The sequence below is a fragment of the Trematomus bernacchii genome, unplaced genomic scaffold, assembly GCF_902827165.1.
Source record: "Trematomus bernacchii unplaced genomic scaffold, fTreBer1.1, whole genome shotgun sequence".
NCBI lineage: Eukaryota > Metazoa > Chordata > Actinopteri > Perciformes > Nototheniidae > Trematomus > Trematomus bernacchii.
In genome coordinates, this window is record NW_022987564.1 from 12119683 (window position 1) to 12142119 (window position 22437).

General features: G+C 40.4%; 1 protein-coding gene across 9 annotated transcripts in view; it reads left to right on the top strand.

The window, feature by feature from the left end:
* Positions 1-874: 874 nt before the first annotated feature.
* LOC117477932 (sodium bicarbonate cotransporter 3-like) overlaps positions 875-22437 on the top strand; it is a 36775-nt gene continuing 15212 nt past the window's right edge. For 4 of the 9 annotated variants that reach the window (XM_034124739.1, XM_034124742.1, XM_034124743.1 and 1 more), the window contains exons 1-7: positions 875-1031; positions 13466-13547; positions 14960-15106; positions 17509-17647; positions 17898-18058; positions 18188-18376; positions 19328-19699. In XM_034124739.1, the coding sequence (XP_033980630.1) occupies positions 990-1031; positions 13466-13547; positions 14960-15106; positions 17509-17647; positions 17898-18058; positions 18188-18376; positions 19328-19699 (1132 nt within the window). In that variant the 5' untranslated portion in view covers positions 875-989. Of the gene's footprint in view, positions 1032-5725; positions 5884-13465; positions 13548-14959; positions 15107-17508; positions 17648-17897; positions 18059-18187; positions 18377-19327; positions 19700-22437 lie in introns of those variants that run through there. The other 5 variants (XM_034124745.1, XM_034124746.1, XM_034124747.1 and 2 more) reach the window with 2 other exon arrangements.

The window sequence follows — 22437 nt, forward strand, 5'->3', positions numbered from 1 at the left end:
AACTAAGTTAAAAGAAGAGGTACCACTTTACAATAAGACTACCCTTATAAAGGGTTTACGAATAGTTTGTAATTCATTTATTAATTAGGTTGTGAACACTTTACAAATCATTAATAAGCTTTTATAAGACATGAGATAAACAGGGCAACTGTGACCGGTTGCTTGCCAAATAGTGAGCCCACATTTATCTGTACTGCTAAGTCTTATATAGTTAGCTTACTCCGTCTTCTTCATCAGCCAGCATCCTTGGTATCTGTTGCTCACTGTTGATTCTCGCTAAGTAGCCAATATAAGGCTTAGTCATCTTGCCAAATAGTGAGCCTGTGTTGATGTATGAAAACTATGTTATAACTGGTTTATAAATGGTTCTTAATGATTAATAAAGTGTTTACAACCTAATTCATAACCTAATTATAAACCCTTTAGGAATCCTTTATAAGGGTATTCTTATTGTAAAGTGGTACCAAAGAAGAATATGAAACACTATATTACCTGCTGCTTATTTGCTTGTTCCTCCTTCATTAAAGCTGTATTGTGCCCACAAATTCAAATCAGCATAGTTTTCATGTACGGTTAGTTTACAAATCCAACTTCACTTTGAAATTAAGTTGTATTTCTTATAGCAGTGTTCATATTTTCCACTTACATATAGAGGACATTGCGAGCTGTACCCGCATGTTTAATGCATGGTTTAACGGGGTTTTAAAATCATAACAAAAAAGCCCGCTTGGGACTTTGAGGCGACACGGAAATTATCCCCCGCCCTTATAGTGACGTAGTTGCATTTTATTGGCTGAGAATGCCGATTATTGAACGCGAATTGGCAATCAACCCCTGTCCATCAAGTTAGAGGCGTGTCCTTATCGTGTCGTTAGGGAAAGCACAGCAGTCCTCGCAGTTCATACAAGTGTCACCCGTCCCGGTCTCTTCCGTACATCAACTGTTAAAAATACAAGCTAACGGTTGGTAAGCGACCGGCGGCAGGTGAAATGGACGAACCTTCGGAACAAATGAGGCCGCTACTGAGAACAGTAAGTACCCGCCCAGCACAGTTCACCGTTAGCCTACCATGATGTGTGTGGCTCTTTGTCCGTGTTTGCCCCTTGTTTGCCAAGCAGCAGCAGAAGTAGTGATGCTTGGGAGTCAGATTCAATAAGGCACCATCCGGCGGCTGCTAATGTTAGCCGGCTTTCTACTTCAGACACGTGGCATGGGTACAAGTTGTGTTAATATCTCTTGAGAAAGTTAGCGAATATGTTAATTCAAACGTTTTTTATAGAGAGGTGTTTCTCTGACCACTTTATATGTATGTTTGAGTGTATCTTTACTTTAGCTAGTAGCGTTACTTGCTAACGGTAATGTAGTAGCCGGGCAGCGAGCAGAGTCAAGCCTGTTTTGTGACGTTATTAACGGTGGTTAAATGGTTATCCTTTTTCTGGCAAGTCTAGACATACGTGTTCATGCATTTACACAAACTAAAACGTGCACATAAATACCTTTCTGTTAGCATTGTGTGTTACCTGAGTAAGTCTGACTTTTAATGCCAGCTGCTTTGTAGCATTTCCCCTCACGCTCAACAGGTCTACTCTTCCGTTATTTTATAGTGTGTGCCCTAGTTAGTTAGTTTAGTTGATACGATCCACTGGTACGTTTATCCATATAACAAGGCTAATTTGCATATCAAATGCGCCCAAAATAGATCCGCCTTCTTGTGTGACATTTCCAAGTCAGGAAATGCTGCTAATTTGACAGTGAAAGCTAGAGAAGTAAAACAAACATGAAACTGGAAGATAAATTGTTTTGTACATTATCAGACACGTGAGTGACAGTAAATCTACCAAACTCTCTTGAATGTGAAATTTTAACTGAGTTGTTAGTCAAGTAGAGGCCCACATCCTGGCTGTTGGGCGTAACTTTACAGTCACAGATGGGATGATGAGCATCAAACACGCAGCAGTGTTAACGAGACCAAAAAAGAAACTTGTTTCAGAGCTAAGTTTAATATGCATGCTGACTATGTGACATCAATGCTGGTGTATGGTTGTCCACTACTACGTTTGTGTGTGTGTGTGTGGGGATGACCCTATATGTGTGTGCATGTATGAACATGTGCATGCCTCGGACGAAACTTGACCCCTGGCTGCCAATGGAAGGTGTAGCTGGATAGCTGTGCAGGCCTACTTCCTTCCCTGGCATGGAAGTCAATGCATTCACTGTGACACAGAAACATTCAACTGCTCCATACCTAACTAAGGCTCTGGGCTTATTAACTGTGCACCAATATTGGGCTCTACCCTTTGAGGATCAAGAGGATCCAAACAAATAGTTGTTTTTTTAGGTCTGCAGAAAAACATTTGTTTCAGGGATATATCTGCAGCTTCACAATAGATAATTCAAAATGGTATTGTAACACATGTTCAACCTTTACCAAATATAGTGCTTCCTGTGATTTGAATATTGCCAATATAACAACATTTTGTCGGCCCTTCACCCATCAAAATGCACTTCCCAAGGAACATACCCTTGGTTGAGCTTTGACTCAGGCATTTAGCTAGTGTGTGCATGTTGACAACGCATTAATCTGGTTTAAACAAGAAGACTCTTGTTGTGATCAGGCTTGCTGGTTGACCAATGGAGTCATTTTGAAAATGAAACATTGCTGCCATTGGCTGTATAAATGGTCTTGACCAGTGATTCAATTATAATTAGTTTTTTTCCCCAACTTTTAATAATTTCAAACACTAGGAATTTGTTTTACACTAGGAATGAACCCATAGCATGTTATGCCACGGTTTTCTGTTTGGTGTTCTGCTGCATTTATGTCACCACTTCTTCTTAGGCTTTATTTGTGGCATTTATAGAAGGCTACTTAGAAGGCTTTGACTTAGAGATGAACCTTCTTCTCTGCTGCGTGTTTTCCATGTTTAGCCTTTACTACGAGTGCTTAGTGGCCAGATTAGGCCTTTACACAGTGTGATGGACTCTCTGCTTTTACACTCGTACCAGTAAAGATGGGTTGAAGTTCGAACAGCTAAAAATCAAAAGACACTGAAAGAAAAATTAAGGATTATGATAGCAATATTATAGTTGGAACACCAGTTTAAAACTTAAAGCTTAAGCCCTTTTTGCATTCAGTCAATCTGTCATGTCTTGCTTAATACAATCACACTTTTAGTTCCTGACCCCCTGACCTCTGTTTATCAACTTACTCATTTGGTTGTACAGTCTAAGCTTTGATTGAATTTTGCTTCACATGTTCGCCAGCATTCCAAGAAAAGAGGGATTTGTACGTCCTGCTGCTCCACCAGTGCAAAAGGGTTTTAGTCCAGCCAGAGTAGGCTCTATTAGCTGAACTATTATTGGCTCAGCACTTACTGCTAGGGTTAGTGAGTGTTTTATGAAGCTTACTCACTGTATGACATTGCTGAATGGGTAATTACACCGAATGAGCCTCTTTGCCAGTTCTGTTGGTGCTGTGTTCTGTTCAGCTATACTATTAAGATAATATGCTAACAATGATTAATTCCTACCTTAACCAGGCTAATTGGTGTACACAACAGTGATATGTTATAAATTGTCTAATGTGTATCATAATCCCTCAATTCGGTTCTGACTCAAAGCAAATGTTGTATTTCAATTCGATATTTTTTGCTTGCCACAATAAGTTGAAATATTTATAATTATAGCATATTTGTTTAAGTTCTATAAGGCTCACCTAAATAAACTTCAATACATTTACTCCTTCATTCCCTTCACCACTTACATTTCTACTTGTCTAGCATCTAAATTACCGCTGGGAGTAACGGAACAATACAGTAACGGTCATTTTAAATACAGAAAAGCAGTTTAAGGCCCTGAGAATGCACTAATCTATGTGGTAGTATGCCTGTCTACAGAGGATTAGAATTGTGCAATTAAATAAAAACTTGTAAAATTCATCAACCCTATCATTATACTGTTAAGTGTGGTCTGATTGTTGATGGTTGAAGTGTGAGCCTGATGGTAGCATATAGGCGTAATGGTTTTTCAGTTTGGTGGTGATATCGGCTTAACCTGGGATGGATTATGGATTTGAGACATTGAGCGGTTAATCTTTGTACCGTAAGCCTCTTTCAAGATGCACACGCAATCCTGTACCACAAAGCACTTTCTGTTGTACCTTACAAGAAGTGGAAATTATAGCATTGCTGTAAAGGCATGAGTTTATTGATGAAAAAATTATCAATTATCTCTTCTTCCTGAGCGTATTTGCTGTTTCCCCTGCCTGTATGAAAATGGACAGAATACGATGTTGATTTGTCTTTATACAGATCAATCCAAGCTTTTTTTAAATCATGCTAAGATTGCATGTTTATTACTATCAATAATTCATGTGGTTGTTTTTTCACACCACAAACAAACAGTCACAGAGACTGTTGAAAGCGTGTGAAAGTTTACTGACCCAGGCCAGCTTTAAGTGGTCTGTTATCTTTTCTGTACCAGGGGTTCCATTGATAGCTTTCACTCAAGCCCACACAACATCAAACTGATCCGTGTTGGGTACTAAAGATTCCTCAATCTCTCTAGCCCTCTTTTTTTATTCTTCATACGCAACTGTTTTTTGAACAACACATTGCAACAAGTTGACTGAGGAATGGATGTGATTCTTTTCGTGTCTTGCATTACAATAAACGGTTTCATTTGGGGTTTTAGACTGTTGAACACATTTAGAAGAAGGAGAAGAAGAAGAAGATGGCCCTTTATTAATCCCCCGAGGGGGAAGACATTTGAAGACATAACTAGTTTTTGATATTGTGTAACTAAATTCTTAATTCTAACATTTATTGATTAATTAATAATACAAATAATAGCTGCAGCCCTATTTTAAAGTTAAAGCTCTAAATTGTTATATTCTGTCAGTTTTCTAAAACACTTTAGTAAAAAAACAAACCTTGCTGCATTAGTAGTGCACGTGGTCTTGCTTTCTGTTCAGTCTCAAGTTGAATTCAGCCTTTAGATGGCACTCTTTCTATTTACACTGCTCCTCATTGCCAGGTGGTATCTCTAGGCTTGGTTTCATCTTTGCCCTTATTATTTTGTAGTAAATCTACTTGGAAGTGACTGGCACTGTTAACAGGTGATACATCAAAGCCAAGAGTATCTATGGACTGCGACCCAGGATGTTAAATAAAAAATATTTGCTGCTTGGGTTTCATGAATATGTTCTTTTTGCCCTACTCATATAACAGATCTTTTTGTGGACTGGAAACAACCGAGACATCGTTTCTTTTAAAAATAAAATTACAGGTTGTTGAAAGACATGTGCAACCTTCAGGCTCTAATAGGGATTGTGAATGTCATAGGCATGAAGACATTGGAAAATGAATGAATACACAGCACTATCTTTCCTTTTTCAATTCATTGCACCCTCTGAGGAATGCCAAGCTCACACGTGTTCTTGTTTCTATTTATCTTTGTTGGGGGTGGGTCTTCATTTGTGACCTGAATAACTCTGCGGTTGAGCATTTGGATGTCCTCCAAAGGTGTGTGTCCGTCCCCTGTGTGGTTCTGTGTATGTGCGTTTCTAAGCTCTTGGCCGGGCAAATAAAATATTCATGGTGGCATGGTGGGATTGGCTGCTGAGCCAAGAGCGGGCTGACAGGGTAGAGCAGGGCACCGTGTTTTTAGAAGCAGCTCGCTCCCTCTCTCCCCTCCTCTCTCTGTATAAAGAGATGAGCGGAGGAAGCGGCAACAGACAAGTGCGACAGTGTCTCTGTTAGCGCTTGGCTCACACACACCTTCTACAATAGAGATCAGAAAGCTGCCTCACGCCCCTGCTGCCTGTTCTTTGCGGATGTTTTAGTCTAAATGGACGATTCGAGCGAAGGGGAGCATGTGCTTACGGTACGTCTGGTTCTGTGTTTGTGTGCCTCACTGCTGTGTTCTGCACTGAACAGGATCAAGTGCGTGTTTTTTTTGCGTGCTTGTGTTTTGTATTGGTTTGTCCTCTTGTGTTCTACGGCAGAGTGGAGTGGTCTGTGCTAATCAATGTGGCAGGTGGTCAGTGCAGAGAAGCTGTTGCCTCATCAGAGACATGTCTCTCGAAATGGAAATGTTTCCTTTCTACTCCTTTATCGCCTCGAGGAGCAGAGAAGAGAGGAAACTCACAGTTATGGCTGCTTAAAGGAGCGGGACAAGGAGAACAGGAAGAGGGGAGAAAGACGAGGAGTGTTAGGGAGAGAGGGGGGGAATGGGTCTGCCAAGGTGGCTGAATACAAACAAGGTGCATGCTGTCAATGGAGATGTTTATTGACTGACTGACGTTAAAACAAATGAAATGCTTGTTTCTATTCAGTCTAGTGCAAAAATGATTACGCTCAGAGTTGGAGCAACGAATGAGGAAGGGCTGTTGGAATCAAAAGGAAAATATTTGTGAGGCAGAGAGAGGGGATGGTTTCCATCTTTAGGTTTGTGTTTGCCTGCGAAGTCTGTCCATGTTTGGCAGTGATGATTACATCTTATGGAGACTATGATTAGAATCTGTTTATTTTCCAACGTTTCTGCCAAATGAAATATCTTCCCAGCTTTTTAAATGTGAAGATTGTCTTCACTCAGGAGACATTATATATATAGGTTACACGCTTCCCACTGCCTCTGCTCAAACATGGTCAGGCTGCAGATAGGTAAATAATTGAATGGCTAGTTGGCAAAAGTCAGCAACATATAGCTGCGATCAGATCATACCACTTTTTTAGGGCTGCACAATAGGACATTTTAGTTTTCATCGCAATGTCAACTTGCGCAATGAACACATCACGAATGTTGTTTGAGCACTATACTGAAAGCAGCAAAGGGACAGAAGCACATTTAAATATCAGTTTTTTCATTGCAAGTTAGATCTTTATCACAATATTTAACATATCTCAGTGTTTCCATTTGCTACTCAGCACCTGCTAAGCATCATGGATGTTTGTGCCTTCCTGAAAAAAGTTTCTTAAATGATGTTATACAAATGTTATGTCCATATATATATTCTAATGTACATCATTTGGCTGGGAGCCATCAATAATCTCTCAAATGTCTATCATTTTTCTGTTTTCAGAAATAATTAAATTAGTTACATAATTCCAATAAATTACATTCATTTGCAGTATAGGACAATAATTGCATCCATAGTATGCAATTGAACATATTGGCAGTCTGAGACGGGAGATTTGCAGTAATCTAGAGGGACAGGACTCTCGCTGTCACACCTCTCTTACGTCAGTCTCTACGGATTGGAACTGGTCCCAGTGAAGCAGTGCTGGCGAGGAGCTGAGATTACAGGAAACAGACCTTGTTGAGTGGCTGCTTGTTTTATTCACCGTCTGTTTGACTGAAGAGGTGTTTGGCTGCTGCTTGGTTAAATCACTCCTGCATTCTAACAGAAGTGGGTTTACCTACAAGTTTTCAATGAATTAGAAAATCACGTTTAAATGTATGAAAAATGAAAATAAGTGATTAATCAATCATTTGAATCGGAAACAAAACATTCCAAAGAGCCAAACCTTCTCTGGTTCCAGCCAATTGTTTTTATTTATCTTATCGTTTATTAAAATGAATGTCAACAAAGTTTCGAACTGTAAGGTGTAGAATGTCTGCAATTTTAAATGTGCCACCTGAATCGTGATGCATTTGGGCATTTATCAGTATTTATGACATTTTATTCGGGCAAAATAATTAATGGTTCCCAGTGCGGTTTTCAACCTAGTAGCGACTTGGAACGGTATTCTGCTGGATTCAAGTTTGCAAGTGATTTATGAGGAAGGACAACTCCACAGGGCGCGTTTTTTTAAATGGACCAAAATCAGCCTAGGAAAAAGCATAAAAACATTTAAAATACAATAAACGTCAATATCATTAAATCCTAGACCCAACAAAGACCACAGAAAAGGACATATGTTAATTTACTCATTTAAGAAAACAATCTTGATGGTAAAGTTGTAAAATTCCACTGTGGGACTAATACTATATTTCTGAATCTAAAGTCACCCTGCCCAGATACATTAACAGATTTCCCAACTTTTTTCCACATCTTTCATGCTGTACTTGAGAAATTGTTGTATATAGATCAATTGTGAGTTCCAACAGAGTGCTTTCTTTCCTATGGGATGGAACATTGTAAGCCTTGTGTTTACTCTTAAAGCTTCATGTGAATCATAAATCCTAAACTCCTGCATAATACCCAACACATTGGTGATTTTCTCACCTAAGCTGCTGTAAAACATACAGACATGCTTACAGTGTGCATCAGATCAGCATTAGTTGCATGGAATTTAGATGCGGTATGTTGAGTTTTTCAAAACTGCAGCAGTACGATTTAGCAGATGTTGTTTGGGGTTTTTACTAAGCATTGTTATCACCTTTAAGTTTTTGTTTTTTTCGTTGTGTCAATGTATGTTGTCAGTGTTTGTTTGGTGGTGAAGCCCTCGCATATGCTCTATGGAAAAGGGAAGCAATACAGCTACATGTCATGTCTGTAGGTGGTGAATGTTTTCTTACCAAAAAGCTTTTGTGGAGTATAACTATGAAACTAAGAACAGCTGGAGTCTTTTATCTTATTGGACTTCATGTTGTTGTTTGCTGGTTGATGTGGTTGGGAGCAGAAGTTTGTGTTATTGTAAAAACAATATATATTCATTATTTTCACCACTCATATTTACACATATTTTTGTATTGTTGTCTGGTAAAAACATTCCCACGAGACGCTCATGTTAAAAAGATTAGTGGATGAGGGGCATGATTAGAATACGAAATGATGAGACACTTTTTACCGTGTGATTGTGTTGGCACTTGGCAGGTTGCCTGCTTGTGTTGCCTTCCTCTCTTTGATTGTTATTTGGAACCCACTCTCTACTCGTTCAGCATTTGTACCCTCTGAGGTGTTTTGCTTGAGCAAAGCCGGGCTTATCCTGCACCAGACTCCATGCATGCTTTCACTTCTCCACTCAGACTTGAATCGTTTTGTTCCCTGATGACATCGATGGATTTCTGATACGAATTCCCACCGGTGTCCGACATTGGTTCTGTCAGGTGGAGCAGAATGTGTAGAGCACTGTTCCTGTCATGTGGCAGCACATGTCTCAGTGGACCCTGAACGGGCAGGAAACACTGTGCTTACATTTATGCCTACTGAGGGTTACCTCATACCATGGTTACACTTGCATTCAATGTTTTCCTTCCATGTTTTTATCTGGCATTTATCAAGCTTCCTGGTTACTGATGTGTTGATCCAGATCCACTTGGATAAGTTGGCCTGCATCCTTATCTAACACTAGTTTCAGGCATATTAAAAACAATCATAATGGTCATCACTACACAAATATCTATCTATATCCACACAGTTAAGATAACAGTGCTAGGCAAATATAATCTGGTTTCCTTAATTGTTTAGGTGAAGCCAGATAACTATTATGTTTTGTCATATATTGAGGTCACTATTTGGTGGCTTTTCCACTCTGCTGACCATTCTTTTTCCTGCTCTCTAAGCCCACAAATCCAGCTCCCCACTGGCACTGCTTCTGTAGCCCAACCACAGCTGTGCTTTGTAGGCATAATGGCCAATTTCCTCCCTGGCCTGGGGACTGTGGCTGATAGACTGGGGTTTATTTTGGACAAAGCTATGCGACGGGTTGCATCATGTGTTCTTAAAATGTACCAAGCAATGTGGGGTTGAGGGCACGACAGACTTTAACACGTGCATATACAGGCACGACAGTGACATGCATATATACTATAGAAAACCTCATAGTGAGTAAACTGTTGTTTACACAGTAAAAGTGGTATTTTAAGAAGCTTAAAAATAAGACGATACTCATGAAGCAGGAATGGTTTTACTCCAGCTTTGTGCACCCTGCTAGTAAAAGTTGGTTCATGTGATTCTGGCACAATAGGAAATTACAACTATGACCAGTAGCCAAGCAAAAAAGTATTTTATTAACTGTTTTTAAATGTGTTAGAATGTTTTATTTAATTACCTAAAACTGCATGACATCAAGTACAAATGTTTGTCCTTTGGAAATCTCTGAAGGTTTCAGCTACCGTAATTTTCGCACTATAAAGCGCACCTGAATATAAGCCGCAGCAGCTAAATTGAATGATGTGTACATATATAAGCCGCACTGGACTATAAGCCGCAGGTGTTTAAATGTTTAATTACCATATCTAAGGGTTCGTGCACAGAGGGGATTGTCGGGAAAGAGATGGCTGTTTGAGGAAGCTCCCATTTATTAACATTTCAACAAACAAGTTGCATATTTGCATAACGTATTCAAGTGTTACCATTTAGTGCAATAGTAGCTACAGAACATGTACTGTGCTGTGTAAACTGTACTGTATCACATAGCGTTTCAGACACACAAACTTTTCAACTTTCAAACTTAGGAGAGGTTACGTCTTCTTTGTGTTATAAGATAGGACTGGCAGGGTCAGTCAAACCTGGTCGTTATCCCGCGGAGCTCCTGTCCCGGTCCCTTGCGCTCTCTCGGCCCGGTGTCTACAGGGCTAGCCCGAGGATCCCCCGCTAGCATCCCCCGCTAGCATCCCCCGCTAGCAACAGGCCTTCAAAACAATGTTAGAGGCGCTCCTGAAACAGCGTCAAAACGGGTATATTTCCCGGGCTTTAATATACGCTTTGTTTCACTCGTTTGTTGTTTTGCTCCTCCGTGTTTTCAGAGCAAGTCGTCGGAGCTGTAAAAATCCATAGATTAGCCGCACCGTTATATAATCCGCAGGGTCGAAAAATGGGAAAAAAGTCGCGGCTTATAGTCCGAAAATTACGGTAATTGACTGATAGACCAAACATTAGCTTTTGTTGTGATGCTGGAAGCTGAAAATCCAGTGACCTTTCATCTTAAATGATCATGACCAACCACTCCAGCTTTGGTCAATTTGACTCACCTGTAGGGGGAGGACCTTCAGTTACTACAGATAAATTCATGTCTTGCTGCTCTTCTGCCTGCAGCTGTATTCTTACCGCTCCTCACAGAGGCACTGTCAGAGAGCAACATGGCTCATTATCATGCAAATCCACTAGCAACTGGGACGCACCAACACACAGGCACAATCACAGATGGCATCATTCTTTGTAGGTGGGGTTCCAACAGGAGAATAATTATGATAATATATGTGTGGAACTCTGAATGTCATTGAAGACCTATTCCTAATAGGAAGCCAGTAAGGAAACAGGGAAAGCAGGAGATAGAAATAGAGTTGGTACCCTTCTACCAGAGTGAACCTTCAGTGTGGTGGAGGGTGACAGGCATGCGGGGGCAAAGGCACACGAGGCCCTGATGTCATCCACATATCGTGTGTCTTTTCACCATGTGGCTGTCATCGTCACTTTTGTTTCTACACCCTCCTGCATGGCAGCAGAGCCTCTCTGTGATTGGTTGAAGTGATCAAAAGGATCAACCAATTGGGGATTGTGTTGCATAAAAGGGTTTGTACACGAGACAGGAAGCAGCGTTTCTTTGAAGCAAAGTGTCTGATTTATGTTATATGTGTATTAGAAAATAATTGAAGACATTTATTTGACATGTTATGAACAGTCATCTGCAACATGGTATTAAAGCACAAGCTCTCAAAAAACCCTTTAAGATAGGATCCATACTGTCAGACATGTCACAAACGTATGTTATATATAGGCCTATATATTATTCAGGCCGATCTTATTAGCCTGGCTTTCAAAGCCACCTTCAGCTCACGGCTACCCTGTGGTGTTGACCGACTCTATATGAATGTGTGTCTAAAAAAAGGGTTTCCTTCTTTGTCGCAATACATCATGCCTGCTGATCATGTGGCCGAGCTGGCTTGACTTCTATTGATTCACACCATGTGGTCTTAAAGAACAGCTGGAAGTATGAAGGTTACTTGAGGTGCCGAATTCAAATATTTTCACAAAGATGGGACTGACTGGGATGACATTGGTATCAGTTGCTGTTCCCTGATGGCGGACCCACAGGAGCTTCTCAAAGCACATATAGTTCTGTTTTGGCCACACATGCAAGAGTAACTGGAGATGTGTCTTTGGCTGCTTTAAATGTTCTTAAGGTTATAGAGTCAGAGCCAAACTCGGTTTGGGTTGAGGAGCTTCATGTTTTTTATATATGTATCTATGTATGTGTGTGTGTGGTTTTACATTTCCGTTGTTATGAGAGCTAGTTTTGAGTTTCAAATTGTACAATGTTTTGGTTGTATAAGGTTAGAGGTAGGATTGGGATATCCTCATCGTAAATGTTGATACTGCTGATGGTTAAGGCTGGGATTTCAGGAGTCCCCTCACACATATAGCAGTTGTGTGTTTAGGTACTGTTATCTGTTTTTTAAGGCACTATCATTTGATAAATACTAATGAAATGCACATTTTCAGCCATGTTTTCTAAAAACATTGTGTCTCCTCTAATTGGATCCTTCTATCTGTTGATGTTTCCATGACATGAATATCTGAATGATCATTTTCACTAAGGTCACATAACCTCTGTTTTAATGAGTGGAGCCAGCCTCTTGACGTTGCCATGTAACTCAACCTTTTATGGCATGGACCAACACTGAATATATATTCCAATAGAGGCTAATTTGTTTGTGGAAAAAAAAGATAATCTTCTTAATAAGCTAACCTGTTTATCAGAGTATATATTTGTGTGCTGGTCTATGATCATGGTCAACTAAACATTAAGTACACTTAATAATATTTTATTGTATGGCCCGAGATATTGACTGTCTTGTTTAAGTGTTGTGGTAATGTGTTGTAGATGTTGGCCATCTGCAAAGTCATTAGTTTGCTTTACTCAAACGCATAAACACAGAGCTCTAGAGTCATTTGGTATGGGGTTAAAAATACAAATAAAAAAACAAACAGGACCCTCACCAAACCCACCATTGATTAACATATCCGGGGTGTCAGAGGAAATGTAAAGATCTTCATGCTGTGTTCCCACCAGTCTTATCAGAGCCTACACGATCTGAGTCGGGGTCCTTCTCTGCCCTGCTGGTTCCCCAGATGCTTCTGCTAGATCTTACTAACAGATTCTATATCTGCCTCTCCTGTATATCAACCCACTTTCATATGTATTCCTTTCTAGCGACAGTCTATTTGAAATAAAGCTTGAATTTAAATATATTTTCATTCGGTCATTGTTTCTGCATTATCGGAGACACTTTATTGATTGTCTGTTGTGTCTGGTTATGTTGGCTACTGCAAGTAAGACGTGCTTTGAATGCGTTTTCTTTCCTAATGGTTCACCAACACTTCCCTTTAATGTCTATTGAACTGGATTAATTTGTCTTGACTCTCATTCTAAAAGCCGTCATTAAGGTATATTAAGCTATATGAACCAGTAAAATAATTGGGGTTAAAACAATTTATTTGCACACTACATATGTGTTTTGTTTTTTAATAAATAATGTATCCTTCAATCTCTTTTGCTCTTTCACCTGTTGTTCTCAGGGTCTAGATGAGGAGGCATTAGTGGACCATGGAAAGAGCAGCTTCAGTACTCACACAAACTACGAAAAGGAGGATTTGGACAGTAAGTTTGAAGCCACACCGACTGAAAATACCTTTCTTGTGTTAGAAAGGGTAGGTTTCCAAGGCCAACACACATTTTTATTGATCAAATGCTTATTCATTCACTTGTTGCCGATCACTTTAAGAGCGACACACCAGGCTCTGCATAATTAAGACACTTATAATTACATTTTCCGAGATTTTGTGTTAGAACTCATTACAAGACGTCCGATTCTCGCCAATACACAGCACTAGCTGTATGTTACATCTTATAGTCAATGCTGTTCACAACAAAAGTCCAATAATATGTCCTTCAGGTGTTTGCTACTTGTCCCTCTGTCCTCCCCCGCCAGCACTCTGCTCTTTCTTTATGTCCGTCTACAGCACTTCATATCCTCCATCCTCCACTCAGTAATATCTCCATTTATCCCTTCTCTAACCTTTTGTGACACCGGTGAAGCCCTCTGCTCTCTGTCCAGCCAGGCTGTTTATTTTCCATCTTCTTTCGTCTCCCATGTCTTTTCTCTCTCTTCCTCCGTCTCCGTTCCCCTCCAGCTGTTCAGCTCATGTGTCACTTGTGCCTTCCTGTGAGTGCTGCATCTTGGTTTCATTCCCCCAGGGTTCCCTCTCAAATCAAAGAGGGATGACTCATCTGTGAAAAATGAGTATTGGCAGAGTATGTAGGGCGAAAATAGGGCGTTTGCATTTCAGAACACAGTTCCTGTGTGGCAGTAAAAATAATGAGGGGAAGTAAATAAAACATTGGGGAGAACAGAGAGGGGTGAAAAAAGTTAAACATTGTACTCTGGTTTTCTTCAAGTTGATTATCCAGAGCACTCCATTGAAAAGCAGAGTTCTCTGTCTTCGGTTTTAAATGTTAGTGTTTCTGTTCAGATGTAAATACTGACACTGTTATTGTAGGCTCAACATTTAAGTTTTACAATGAAGCCTTGGATTTTGAAATTGAATTATTAAATCTTATTGTCTCGACCACACTGAAATGGTATTTGGTTTGCCATTGTCTTAGCTTTATTTGCTAACAGAGGTGGACATCTGCTGTGTGTGTGTGTGTGTGTGTGTGTGTGTGTGATGGGCAGGAAACTTCAAGGTCAACATGTTTTACGATAGAAATCTGGTCATCAGATTGTACAGAATACTTTAGATGGGACGTGTTGTAAACATTTAGAACTTTATTTCATTTAAATGATACATTCTATGTTAAAACAACAAGTTTACTTTATTTCCAATAAGATACATTTGTATGTCCCTTTACCACCTGCTAATTAGTCAGTTTGAATCATCTATAATGAAAATGTAACTCAAATTGTGAACTGTATTTAAACTTCCCCGAACCTTTATTCCTTTATTAATTTGTGCAAAAGAGTGTGTAAGAAAAAGATATCTAAAATGGTATTGCACTTGTCTTTTCCCTAGGCCACAGAGCGGTGTATGTAGGCGTCCATGTTCCTCTTGGAAGGGAGAGCAAACGGAGACATCGTCATCGAGGACACAGACACCACCGAAAGAAGAAAGAGAGAGACTCTGAGGAGGGGAAGGACGATGGCCGGGATTCCCCCACTGGTTGGAAACGCTTATCTTTAATGTCTTAATGCCCCCACACCACTCTTTTAGTTTGAATCCCTCTCTACATAGTTCCTATTACAAATGACTCTTCCTTGTCGTTAATGTCTTCTTTTAGAGCCTATAAAAGCCTATAGTTTAAGGCAGTGAACCACTCAAATCTATTCAACAAAAAATGGTGCTGTAATATGTACGTTTTTTTAGCATACAATATTAATTAAAGTGAAGTACAGCGCATATATCCCTTATATCCCTTCACAGAACTAAAGTATGCTTTTAAAAAAGGTTTAATGAGATGATGGAATCAAAGCTGAACTGTATAACATAAAAAGGCCCACATGCTGAAAACCCAACCCCAGGAGATTTTTAGAAATACTAACATATAAACTACGCATTCTGGTACACTCTGAGAAGAAAATAAATACATCTATTACCCGACATATTAATAATATTTGATGCCATTGTTTGTTTTTCACTTTGTTCTGACTGCTGAACTTGCTGCTCCACACAGAGAGAAGAGTAAAGAAGAGATAGTCTGTGTGAATTACTTTAAATTGTGGATAAGGGTAGATAGCTCCCATTGTTCTGTGACCTGTCAATCATCAAACCGGGGGTCATATTTCATCATGTGTTCATTTTGATCTGAAGTCGTACCCATGGATGTATAAAGAATAGTTCTACCGTAAAGTTATTCTCCGTGGGGACTCCCGGCAACAATCTTGATTCTGATTGGCCAGAAGATTTGAAAAAACATCAGCAAAGATGTTTTGTTGAGAAGATGATCCCTACGTGACAGAAGTTTTCAAAACCGTTTATGGTCTCCGGTACTTCCAGTCCAACGCCTACTGCATGCACAGCGTTAGAAAATCGGGCCTTCAAAAATAAAAGTTTGACTTTTTTCCCAAAAATAAAATTGATCTGCGACCCACTCGAAACGGGTCCGCGACCCACCAGTTGAGAACCACTGGTTTAGGGAATCATGTGTGACGTTAATTTGGAATAAAAAAAACCTTTTAAAAATACACAGATTACCAGGTTATATTACCTCTCTGCTTAAGCCTTATGCGTCTCCCTCTTTCAAACAGTTCTGAATAAACATTCAGCTCTAAAAGGCTTTAAAGGCCACCGGTAAATAGCCTCCGACACTGATTGAAGGCTATGACATTTTAAGAGAGGTGTGCTGCGTGCACTATGTGAGAATTTGCTGCGTCACCTCAACGGCAAGACTCATAGGCAGGCAAACAATGCTTTGAACTCTTTGAGGTGTTATCAAGTCCTTACGACGACACCAAACAAAACCTGCATTGGTCCGGTTATCATGTTGAGCACTGACTGAGGGCACACAGCATCTCAATCTATGAGACGGTTATATGTGTTTAGGTTTAGTTGCTGTCGGTAAGCACCAACAGCATCAATGTATGTACTCCCATGTGCATTATACACACCAGATCACCACACACTGCACCCATGTGTGAACAGAAAGAAGTCCCCTTTTGCCTCCATTCATTCGGTTTCTGCCTCCCTGTGGTGCTTAGTCTTGTAATCTGCCATGGCTATTTCCGTTTTCTCTTTGGATCGAGATGTCCTGATATCTGCCCTCTAATTCAATCAGGCATGAAAAGAAAATGTCTGGAATGCTTTCAGGTTTTCATTCTGCTCTTTTGCCTGCAGATGTATTCCTTCTTATGTAGTAATGAAAAGCAGTTAGTTATCTACTGGTCTCTCTGTACACTCCCACAAAGATTATCCTGTCCACCTTCAGAAAGCATTAGTGCAGTGGTAATGGCCAAACACACAGCCATACTTTCTCAGGAGGACCTAAAGAATTCTGTTTGATCATACTACCTTCTCCTGTGACCTAATATTTTCATCGTCATAACTACACTGTAGCTATGCACGTATGACAAATAAAAGCCTTGAAACCTTTTATTATGGGCCGATTTAATCTCCCCCTCTACAGTTAAGACAGTCACTTAAGGGTTCCCCTGTGGAGTTTTATTGTAAACGGTTAAAAAACATAGGTTACATTCCACATTCAACTAAATGTGATGTCTATCCTTGAGGTCTAACTAACAAGAAGACATGCCTTTTCCTCATAAAACATTTCCAAAGTATAACATCTGGATGCTTGGTTTAATAGCTTTTCAAAAATCCATTGCCTTTTTGGCAAATTACAGCCACCTGTAGATCAGTGAAAAAGCGTTGGCAGGACTGCGTATCACATCATCTATGTGCAGGTGCATGTGTAAACAAACACACTTGTAAAAAACTTCTCCATAGAGCTATTAGAGGTCAAACTCCACAGGGTTCTTTTAATAGCCCATAATGCCTTGAGAAATATACTTTTATTGTTGTAATGATTGTAAATATGACCTTTGTCCTTTTGACTACTCTCTGTGCAGACACACCATCCCAGCGGGTTCAGTTCATCCTGGGAGCAGAGGACGATGACCTCGAGCACGTCCCACATGACCTCTTCACTGAGCTGGACGAGCTCTCCTTCAGAGACGGCAGATCCACTGAGTGGAAGGAAACTGCCAGGTTAGAAAGCAACTGAAGGACTAGCATAATGACAACCTCATGGAGTGAAAGCAATACAGAACTCTATAGATCTGTTGACTTTTTGAACAAATAACAGTTTTCATGATATTTGATGCATCTGTTTCATAGTGTAAATATGTGAAATAGGTTTGTAGCATTCATAAAATAACACCATGAGTAAACTGGAAACACTGATCCTGATTGAACTTTAAGTTAATATCTTCTTTCTGTTTGTGTTGTTTATCCACAGGTGGTTGAAATTTGAAGAAGATGTGGAAGATGGTGGGGAGAGGTGGAGTAAGCCCTATGTGGCTACGTTGTCACTACACAGCTTATTTGAACTGCGTAGCTGCATACTCAACGGCACGGTCATGCTGGATATGAGGGCCAACAGTATTGAAGAAATTGCTGGTAATTTTTTCTCATGATTAAATTCAGAAAAATAATAGCTAATTTATACTCGAGTAAAATTATTTTTAATCTCCATATTAAATTCATTTTCCTTACTGTGTTTTTTCCCCCTGCTTTTCTACCAATCAGACATGCTGATAGACAGCATGGTGGCGTCGGGACAGCTGAAGGAGGATTTGCGCCACAAGGTGCGGGAAGCCATGCTGAAGAAACACCACCACCAGAATGACAGAAAACTTAGCAATCGCATCCCTCTGGTGCGCTCCATTGCTGACATAGGCAAGAAACATTCTGACCCACTCTTGCTTGAAAGAAACGGTGAGATCCTGCGACGCACTCGCATTTCTTTTTCCTCTATGTATTCTACCTCTGGGGGAACTGTTGCTTAAAAATCCACTGTTCAAATCCCTCAATGCCGTCGTAGAAGGTGGATGGTAAAAGTGAGTAAAATCAAGAGAAGGAGTCGGCCCCAATAGTGAAAGAGAAATCTGGGTGCTACTGACTCTGCTAACTTGTATGGCTGGCCTGGCTCGGGGTGATTTAAATAATGATTGTTTTTACTCCATAGGGTGACACTAAACTGCAACTGGAGTCAGCATTGTGTGTTTTTTGAGTGGGCATGGCTGCAGTGGTGTTAATGTATGGTGTTGGGTGCCAGCCTGAGGTTTAAAGAATGAAATAAATATCCCATTCTCCACTTCTGTGCCTGTGGTTCTTGTGGGGCTTGCATTTTAATATCATTAAACCTTAAACGTGAAAGGTCAAATGAATAAATCTCACATTGATGGTTGGTGATGGTTGTAGTTGGTAAGATGTATGCTTTGTGCCAAATGCGTATGCACTCTGTAGGAATTATGACTGGTCTGTTGTGGTAGAGCACACGTCTGCTTACAGTGCACTGACAACTCATCCTCTCCTGCATGCATCTGAACTCTCTCGAGGTTGACCTCCGACATGTTGTACGATTTGGTTTGTTTGGAATTGAATGATACAATTTGTGTTGGCCCCTTGCAGAACCTCCTACACGCCTCACTGAATCATTCTTAGTGTCTTCTGCACACTACCATGCTTTTCGCTCATGTTTATGCAAGCACGGTTCCCTCTAACAACACTCCTGCCACGCTCTTGCTGCCCACCCCTTCTAGCTGTGTCTCCTCCAGATACCACCTTTGTGATGTACTCCTACTTCATATGTTTATTCCTCTGCTCCATCCCTTATTCCTTTTCCCTCCTTTTCTCTCTCCCTTTTGCCATTGTCTCCTCTGTTAGGAGAGGGCCTGTCCTCTTCACGTCTCTCTCTCCACAAGGCAGGGACATCCTCCTCTGTCTCCAACCTCTCCCAGAGACGAGAGTCCAGAGTCTCCATCCTGCTCAACCATCTCCTACCTTCCTCTTCCTCCAACACTGGGCACGCCCCAGGCAGCCCGTTCCTCACCACCCCTCAAAATACCCCTGTTGCTCCCCGGCACTCCTCCCAAACCCAGGGCACAGGCCTTGGCCCTCATGGCATCCCCGAAGTGGTGGTATCGCCTCCTGAGGATGACGACCATCCACACTCTGCTGAAGAAGAGGCGGCGTCACCAGAGCTCAACCGTCGAGCATCCTCGGCATCCCAGGGCCTCGAGCTGATGCCCTTAGAAGGCAAATATCTGTGTAGCCTGCTAGTGTGAGTCACGGCTTGAACAGAGAACACTAGCACTAGCATGAAAGCGCCGCTCCCTGTTAACTTTCGCTGCAGCCATCTCATCAATAACCCACAGCAAGCCTCACTTGCTAAAACGCTCTTCCCAATGTATTAATCCACAAAGGTTTGACACTGCTCTCCGCCTCATGATTCCTGCTTCGGCCCCTTCACTGTTTACATTCTTTCAACTAACCTTTTTTTTTCTACTTATACCTTGTTTCTTGCTGCGCTCTAAAACTCACTATACTTATTTTTGCTATTCAAACTTCTCCCCCTCTCTTAACACATTTTGAAGACTCAATTTCTTGCTTGGCCCTATCCTTATTCACACCTCCTTCATTCTGGTTGCATGGCTGCCATCCAAAGTCTTTTGGTCTGTCTTTCTCCCATAATGCATCATGGTTTTTGTGATTTTATTGCCACATTTAGCTATCTTCCCCAATGTCTTTCATTGGTGTTTCATGAAATACCTGTTAAAAGCGATATCCCAATAATGTTTTTAGTAATTATCACAGTCTTAGTCTTTTTATCTGCTCATACTATTAACAAATGTTTTTTGATAGTGTTTTATATTTAGATTACAATAAATCACAGTAAAGGATTTTACATGGATTGGGTTTTAAATCTCTGATACCAATTAATGTAATTTGCATCAGTGTCAGAAAGAGATCTTGCAGATAAGCTTTGAATATCCCTAGCTCTTACGTCCTTATGTTTTTGTTATGCTGTATGACGCAGACACTAACATAATACGTCATCCTCGGATGACTGCCCCAGTTTGAGCACACAGATATAAATTTCATGCAACTTGTGCTTTTCCCATTGCATCTGTTGGCCCCCATGCTCTTCCTCCACATCAATTCCTAAGTATAAACATTCTTTTACCCGATTAAGAGCAGTGAGGGTAAGTGAGACGGGTGCCAGCAGCATGGCTAAATATAAGCTAGAGAGGGAGCTTGTGTGTATTGGTTCTCTATCTCCTATATTTTTGGCACCAACAGTGACTTTTCTTCCCAAACTACGTTGTTCCATTTTATTATTAGTCTGTGTTTGCATTTCAGTTTGTGCGTCCACCTCTGGGAATGGCTCTATTTCAAAGTATAGGTCATTACAACCAGCAATCACTTGGTGAGTGCTGAATCTGAAAGGTTGTGGTGGTCTTATTATAGCTGAGAAGCTTTGGTAATTGTACCCCCTGCTAGGAGAATATACAATATTTCCCAAGAAGCGAGTGTCCTCACATCAGTGTGTGGGTTATTATTAAGTGGGGGCTATCAAGTCTTCATCACAGCTTATTAACACTTAAGGTTGTAAATGATATGTTTTACAACGTTATCTTAAATAGCTAAACGGTCTGACTGTGGGTTGAGCAGAGAAGAACTGTTGGACAGTAAAATGTCCTTAATGTGTTCATTTGTCTGGATGAGTAGTAGCAGGTTTACAGGTTAATAGGGATTAACGAAAATATTCTAGTGAAGAATGCAACGGTTTATATGTTCTCACCTTTTTTTTTAGACATGTAATGGTTGAGTTGACCGCAGACATATATATATATATATATATATATATATTTCAGGCTACTGAACTATTAAGGAAGAAGTCATTGGTGAAATATTTCTAAACAGGGCATGTATGCCTTATTTGAGAGATTTTCATATTTTAAGCATTAATTATTGTCATTGAGAGGCAACTGGGTCAGTTATTATTTAATAATGTACTTTTACCATAACAAGAAAAGTTTCAGTCTGGTCAGAAAATCTGTATAATTTCAGTTATTTATGTTACCGTTTTCCATTTGAATGAGGTAGCGCTATGACGCCACTGTTTAAAAGGCCAGTATGGGGGAGCATTCCAGGGCTTAGCGCCCCTGAATGAAGTGTGTTGGCGAACGCAACCTATACTAATCCCTCCCTTATTCCAAGAGGCTTTGTCGGGTATGTGAGCAATCATGCTCCTGTTCAGCAGTCACAGCTACCCAGAATCCACTGGGTTTACTCCAGGGTACATTTCAAGGGTATGGATCAGTGGACATATTGCTTAAGCCTTTATTAATGTTAGTTGGCTTGGTTACTTCCTGTTGGTGAAAAGAGAAATGTGTTGTTGAAAATGAGAAAAGAACAACCTGGTAAAAGAAGTGTTGCTTTGCTATATCAGAGGATAGTATGCACATTCTATCTTTTGATCCAAATACATGACTCCCTCATTTCATTTCCCTGCTCTCATGTCACTTAGAGTGCTAGCGTTTCCTGTATCTGGTAAGGCTCAAACTACATAAGCAATGTTGAAGTATGCAGTCAATTATGCACAGAAATACCGGAGCTTCAACACTTGAAGGTGCTGAAGTCTGAGGAAAGTATACTGTCAGGCATATCAAATGCATCCCTTCAACTTTAGCTCAAAGCTGTCAAGAATTCAAGCTAAGCAGGACTTGACTTAAGCAGCACAGTATTGAGCTCAACAGATGGGGAGCAAATTGGAATCGTGAAATATATCGTCTTCCCTGTGGAGAGACATCACAGTGTTGCAGCTCTGCTTCACCAAATCATCACATTATGTGTAGTATTGCTCATTGTGCAAAAAATCCTTTCACTTCCAGCCAAAAATTGTGACATTTTAAACCTCAAATACTAGTGTTTCAATTTGTTTGACATTTTTATTTACTCTGTATTATTGTCTTGATCGCCTGTTGTACTTA